Raw genomic sequence first — 7,246 nt, forward strand, 5'->3', positions numbered from 1 at the left:
AAATATTTTATATGTAATAAATTTGAAAGCTATATAGAAATTGATTTTTTATTTTTTTTATTTTTTTTTTGTTTTAAAAAAAATTAGTTTTAATGGTGGAAGACATTCATTCAAAAAAAAAATGGTGAAAGATAAATTTAGATTTTTTTTCTCAAAGAAAGAAATTTATAGGTTTACCTGTAAATTTTAGAAGACGTATTTTTGCAATGATTAATAAAGTATTTAGTATTGAATTAGAAAAATTAATTAAGCAAAAAATGAAAATTTAATTGAGATAAGCAAATCTGTGAATACTATATAGAAAACCATAAATTAACGAAGGCATATGCCTAAAATTTATGTAATAATCAACCAATTAGGGAAAAAAATAATATTAGTAAAAGTGTTTTTAAACAAAAATAAATAAATAAATAAATTGAGAGGGCACTTGGCCCACTGGGCCTAAGGTGGATCCGACCCCTTCACTCAAGTAATGCCTACTGCTACGAGTCATTTTGACTCTGTTGATTTTCAATGAAACAATAACTATTTGATATATGAATATTTGGAGCGAAATTCACTGAACAAAAAGTGATATCCTACTCCCTGCTGAAAGCGAAAGAAAAAGCAGTGACATACAACTAACAGTCGAACGTACGTAGACTTGAAAAGTTTTTATTTATTTCAAATAGTCATTCTTTCAATTAAAAATCAACACGGTAATGGTTAGATATAGCATTGTTTCAGTAATTGCAAAACAAGGAACTGAGACTGCTTGATTGGTGAGGAACAAGTAAGTTTGCCTTCCCATGTTTCTATCAATTTCAAGTGTCGAAGGCATGAGATTTTCTTAATCCGTTTAGGATTATTTTTTAAGATATTATTATTGATTGTTTAGTTTTTTTATTTTTATATTTGTTTAATTTTTTTGTATTTATTTAGTCTTTTATTCTTAATTAAATTAAAATTTTACATCTATAAATAGGATTCTATGTCTAGAATTTTTTTTTTTTCAGTACACATTTTTTATATTTTCAATTTATTAAGATTTTATATTTTATTTTTGTACTCAAATTTTATATTTTAACAAATACAATATTTTATATTTTCTTTTCCAATTTTCTAATTTTTTATTTTCTTTCAAGTTTAACATAATTTTAGAAGTTTAATTTAATTTCTTAAAAATTTAATATGACTTCGAAATTTTATTTTCAATTTTACTACTTTACAATTTTATTTTTATTTTGCTACTGCAACCTGTTTTCAACAGTAATGACAGAGCTTATTTCCAATTTAAAGCCTATATTCAACAGTAATATATATCAGAGCCTGATTTCAATTAAAGCTATAGTCTTATGGGTCTATGATTTTGCTCAAGAGAAGAAGATAATTTTAATTCTACTTATCATCATGTCATCTAGTTTTGGTGTTTCCTCTTCCCTTCAATTTAATGGTATTAGACTAATAAGACTTATTTTTATTTCTTTTCAATCAAGAAATATTTGAGGAGAAATATAGAAACATGCATACCATTATTGGAGCAATGAACTATACAATATATCCATCATAACAATAGCAGAGAAACTGGTTTTGGTATTAATTAGTAAATCCGCATATCCTACCCGATCCTTCACAAGCTCTACAAATCTCCCCGTAGGACTTGTATTCTACATCGATCATATTCTAAATTCAAAGCTTCCTGGACTTTGTCCATTCCACTCCCTGAGCTGTTGAGAGCTGTCCAGAAAATTGTAACAGTAATCTTACCTCGGCATCCTTGGAGGATTCTTGGAGAAGAATCATTTGCATAGTAAACAGTCTCTGTTTTGCCACCATCAAGAGTTCATGTAAAATTGTTAGTCAAAGGTCGGATTTCTTCAGGATATAGAAGTGGACAGCCATAAAATAAAGTGAGGCTCTGAACGGTTGGAGAATAATCGAAAAGATAGTAGTCCAAAGAGTGGTGATAAGTTTTGGAGAAGGAAGACTAGACCACAGATCCAACCTTAGAATGGTCATTTTATTGTTGGTTTGGTTAATACTGAGAACTAGAAACTCGGATCATTGATCTGTCTGAATTCAGGTCCGCCATCTCCCTAGAAAGGGTATGAAATGTTTGTAAGGTTACTACACTCGTAAAGACGACTGCACTCGTCAAACTAGTATCCATCCTCCCTGCAGTATGATACCAGAATAAATACTGAGAAAGCAAGGATGAGATGTAAGAGTGGCGCAAAGAGCCAGTTTGACGATGGAGAACAATTGACAACCAAAGTTTTAATTTAACTTTTCCTCACATATGGATCCCATGCCTTATCTGAGTTGTATACACATATACAGCAAAGTCAACGCATTTTTTTTTTTAAATATTGATTTTGGATGCAGTTCATAAGCGAATGGTTTGCATTCTAGGATTATCCTGTATATATATATATATATATATACAACATTCAAATTAAAAATTTAATATCATAATTAACTTCAGATTTATAATTCATTCGGTTTCAACAAAATTTATTTTTGCTGAGGTTTTAATATGTCAATTAATTCATATTTTACCATTTTAAAATTTCATATCCTAAGATACAGAAGTTAAAAAAAGAAAATCCGATATTAAAACTATTAAATCGTTCTAATTTAAGCATAACTAATGCATTTACATGAATTTTGTTTCTCTTTTTTATTTTAATCATTATTGCTCATCAAAAGCAAAACTCTTTAATATATATATATATATATATGGCTTCTCCATTCTTTTAAACAAATTTATAAAGCTTGAATGATCTAGTTCTCTTAAATTTAAGTCTTAATAATACATTCAAAACTCAAGAAAGAAAATCCCCAACTTAATAAAGACGATTTGAAAATTTGTCTTTATCATTAGAATTGCAATGTGATGTTTAGAAAAAGTAGTGGTACATTTGAAAAATTGCTCCAGTCATCATACTTAATCTTTGTATATGAAACAAAAATAAATTAGAGGCCATCCATCCATAGGAACTGCAAGATGAGCAAGAGCTCTAACATTGATCACATTGATCTTTCTATAACAGAGAGTTTAGTTGCTACAAAAGTAATCTCGAAAAAGTATATATCATCATAAAATTGATGTGGCATCAGAAAATTCTTCTGGTGATTTTGAAGGAGACAAGAAAGGCTTTGGTGGGATGTGCAAGGCTTCCAAACTACCTTCCAGCATTTCAATAACTTTCTTCATGGATGGTCGGTCTAACGGGTTTGTTTGAATGCACCATAAACCAACTAAAACCATCTTTCTTGCAATTTCATCTTCCTCTGCTGTCACGACACCATGCAATAATCCAAGAACAGTACCTTGTTCAAGATTTTTATAAATCCAGTGTGGAAAATATATTTCACTTGTGTTGCTCACTCCAACCTTGATGTTTTTCCTTCCTCCAACCATCTCTAGAATCATCATTCCATAGCTATAAACATCCGACTTGTGAGAAACTCCTCCAAAGTTTCGATTGAAAACTTCAGGAGCTATATACCCTATTGTTCCTCTAGCATCTGCCATCGATATGATACTCTCCTTCCTTTCACAAAGTTTAGCTAGTCCAAAATCAGAAATTTTTGGGCAAAAATCCTTATTCAAGAGAATGTTATGTGGTTTGATGTCAAAATGCAAAATTCTAGTGTTGCAACCATGGTGCAAATATTGGAGTCCTTCAGCAATCCCTTTGGCAATTTGGAGTAGCTTCTTCCATTCTAACTGTGGAGTGGTTTGCAAAGGATTTTCATTGTATATGAACTTTTCAAGTGATCCATTTGACATGAACTCATAAACGAGAGCTCTCTTGTTGCCTTCTAAGCAAAATCCTACAAGAGTGACAACATTTATGTGAGATGTTCTGCTAATGCTTGCAACTTCATTAATAAATTCTTCACCATTTCCTTTCGATTCATTGAGGAGTTTCACAGCTACAAGACGCCCATCGAGTAGCTTTCCTTTGTACACATCACCATAACCTCCTCGACCTAATTTTTCTTTGAATGATATGGTCATTTGCTTGATATCAGAGAATCTGTATCTTTTCACATGTAGATGTCCATAACTTCTAATGAAACCTTCAATGTCTTTATCAGATTTAGTCATCTGTGAGAAAAACTTTCTTGGCAATTTCACATTTCTAGTAACGCAAATTATAACACAGGTCAGCAATATACCAATTGCAGCACAAATAGCTCCTGTAAGATAAATAAAAGAGATGATTCAGGCGAAAGCAAACAAATTGTCTGCCAATTATGAGGATATAACATTATGATTGTCTTAAAGGGACATCTCGGGGCCCCATACATAAGACACTGATCCAATTCAGGTGAAAATCTTATTAAAAGACTCTAAAATTCTGCTATTACATAGACTCCTTTTTGGTAATGGTCATTATGTTAATAAATTGGTTAGTGCTCAGAATATGAGCTCCATCTCATTGATTTCTTTGAAAGGCCACTTGTTGGCTGCCCTTGCATAGAAGTTGAAGCGGGAGGGACTGCAGAATTGGATAATGTTATATCTTCCTAGAGTGAAGAAAGTATTTTTGAATCTGCCCATGAAACTTGCAGACACGACTGCAATTGGTAATCTTTTCAGAAGCAGTGGCAACATGATAAAATGCGGTGAAGTTTAAGATGATGGTGACTAGGGGCTTATAAATGATGATAATAAGAGAGGAAATTAAGTCCACATGTGAAGTCTTTCAATGACAATGATGCTAACAATAAAACGCAAAGTACTTGTCGAAAGAAATTAAAGAAAGATTAATACCAATTATAAAAATACCATTATGTATTGTAGCAAGGAATAGAGAAACTACCAATCACAGACGCCCACAACACAGCAACTAAAGTTGTTAAGAGTAGAATAACACACTCTAAAAAGTAAAGGATAGAGGATAATTAGTATAGTACCTAGTACAACCCCGATCTTCCAATTAGTACGATCTTCTGCTATAAATTAACAGAAAATGAACAAGCATTAGAGCATAAAAAAAAATCTTGAAATTTTATAAGCAGATTATATATCATCAGCCAAAAAGGATGGAAGGGGAAGAGACTACAGCATGGATTATTTGTCCAAGTCAAAATAAGAAAGTGCATAGTGTTACAGACAGAAAAACAAATGGCAGCAGAAAATTTTATGAGGATCATAGTTTTAAAGTTTAATTTGACTAGATTGTTCATAATACCATAAATTGGGACTAAAAGAAGTCATTAACTTAATATTTCAAACATTGATAAAATAAAAAATAATTATCTTTCAAATAAGAAAAAGTCTAGCAATCTGCAGGGTTGCAGCTTTACAAGTTTCATTACTTAAAAAAATAAAATAAAATAAAATAAAAGAATGATATTGACGCCAGATGGAATAAAGCGACTGCGTTTTGAGCATAGATATATAAGACTTTAGTATTTTTTTTATTTTTTATTTTTTTTTGTGTTCTGGGATTTACAAGGTTTTAGTATTTGTTTGGTCAACTTCAATTTATTTGGAAAGTTTTACTCTCTTTCCATCAGCTTGTAGATGACCCAGATCAGATTTTGCAGCTAACACTCTCTTTTTGGGACATTTCAATTAATTGAAAGAAACCTACTATTAATTAAGTTTTCGACATCAATACTTAGAATTAATTGAAAGAAACCTAGTAATTAAGATGCGTACCAGGGGAACACATCAAGACTACATATATCAGCATATAAATACCAAAAGCAAGAAAGTAATAGTCTAACAGATAAACAAATTTTACTGAGGAGTACTATTTCTGTCTCCAATTTTTTGGGCTCCCTGGAGATTAATGCTTTGTATTTTTATAAACATGCTTAAAAAAACAAAAAAAAAACAAAAAAAAAAAAAAAAAAAAGCTTACCAGGGTGACACACCATGTCATGGGACTTATTGTTACGGCAATAGCAGAGGAATCCATCAGTGGCATTTGATCCGCATCTCCCACCTGACCTCTCACATTGGTTACACATAAAAGTTAATTGCTGGCTGTAATCTACTTCAAACCCCTGTCTCACAACTTGCTCTACTTCTTTTCTTCCAATGGGATCAGGGTTCTCATCAATGGAAGCCCGTAAAACCGGAACTTGGACAAGGTTACAATTTCTCTGGATGATTGGAGCTTCAGGTTTGCTGAGATACCGTTCTTCTGTGGTATAGTAAACGGTCTGCCCGTTCGCATCACACGTAAAGTTTTTTAGTGATCCCACAAGAGTTGAACCTTGTTGACAGCTGTAGATTAATGTCAGGTTTCGAACGGTTGAAGCATAATCGAACAGCGAGTAATTCAAAGTGATGGCAACAGTATTTTCGTTGCAGAGACCATCAGATTCGAGGAGATCATTTCTTGCAATTTTCACTCCGTTACCTGTTTTGCTGATGTTCAGAATTCGAAACTCTTGACCATTGATTCGTATAACCGGTTGTTTGTTGTTTCGGCACTCAACCTCGAAGCCTTCCCGGCCGCAGGATAGGGGTCTGAAATCAGCTCCCCATAAAGGGTAGGAAATGTTTTTGAGGTCACCACACTCGTAGGTACGACCGCAATCGATATAAGATCCTTCTTCTTCTTCGCTGCTGCTGCTGCTTCTGCAGTGAGATATTGATGACAGAATTGCAGACAAGATGAAGAGGATGGTGATGAGTTGTTTTAGGATGGATGGTAACAACATAGATGATAATAATTATGATGAATCCATAAAATGAAACGCTTTCATGGAAAATTAGCGATCTTTTGGAAGAAAGGCAAAAACTCTGTTGTACAAGTTTATAACCATTAATGAACTCTGTTCTACAAATTTGTTTGGTTTTTGATGAAGAAAAGTCGGGACTACTTGTTTGAATTTTCCACGAGAGAGAGAGAGAGAGAGTTGGCTATTGATTGACCGTAGAGGAGGATTTTACAAGAATATTCATCATAGTTTGTTTGCGGCCACATGCATACAACAATGCAAGTATCGTATAGGAAATCGCCCCTGAGTTTCCTCCACAGAATTGTTACGGAAAGACACAGGAGTCAACCACTTCAAAACCATTATTGTTTTAATTTACTTGTTAACATAAGATATTATTATTATTATTATTATTATTATTATTATTATTATTATTATTATTATTATTATTATTATTATTATTCCAAAAGTGAAAAACACTACTTTTGATTGTTAGTAAAACTTAATTTGTTCCTTTGCAAAACTAAGTCACCTGAACACATATTTTTTACTCTGATCCAAGGACATGGAAATT

The 7,246-nt window shown here is 32.3% G+C and overlaps 1 protein-coding gene across 2 annotated transcripts; it reads right to left on the bottom strand.

The window, feature by feature from the left end:
• Positions 1-2,975: 2,975 nt before the first annotated feature.
• LOC107418762 (LEAF RUST 10 DISEASE-RESISTANCE LOCUS RECEPTOR-LIKE PROTEIN KINASE-like 2.4) lies at positions 2,976-6,976 on the bottom strand. 2 transcript variants are annotated; one of them, XM_048472987.2, is made up of 3 exons: positions 5,865-6,976; positions 4,909-4,947; positions 2,976-4,188 (listed from the first exon to the last, which is right to left on the bottom strand). In XM_048472987.2, exons 1-3 carry the CDS (start codon positions 6,670-6,672, stop codon positions 3,077-3,079), a joined length of 1,959 nt encoding a protein of 652 aa, XP_048328944.1. In that variant the 5' UTR covers positions 6,673-6,976; the 3' UTR covers positions 2,976-3,076. The 2 variants fall into 2 exon arrangements, with proteins under 2 accessions (XP_048328944.1, XP_048328945.1); XM_048472988.2 differs by having other exon boundaries at positions 4,909-4,944; positions 5,865-6,974.
• Positions 6,977-7,246: the final 270 nt, after the last annotated feature.

The sequence above is a fragment of the Ziziphus jujuba genome, chromosome 2 (assembly GCF_031755915.1).
Source record: "Ziziphus jujuba cultivar Dongzao chromosome 2, ASM3175591v1".
Lineage (NCBI taxonomy): Eukaryota > Viridiplantae > Streptophyta > Magnoliopsida > Rosales > Rhamnaceae > Ziziphus > Ziziphus jujuba.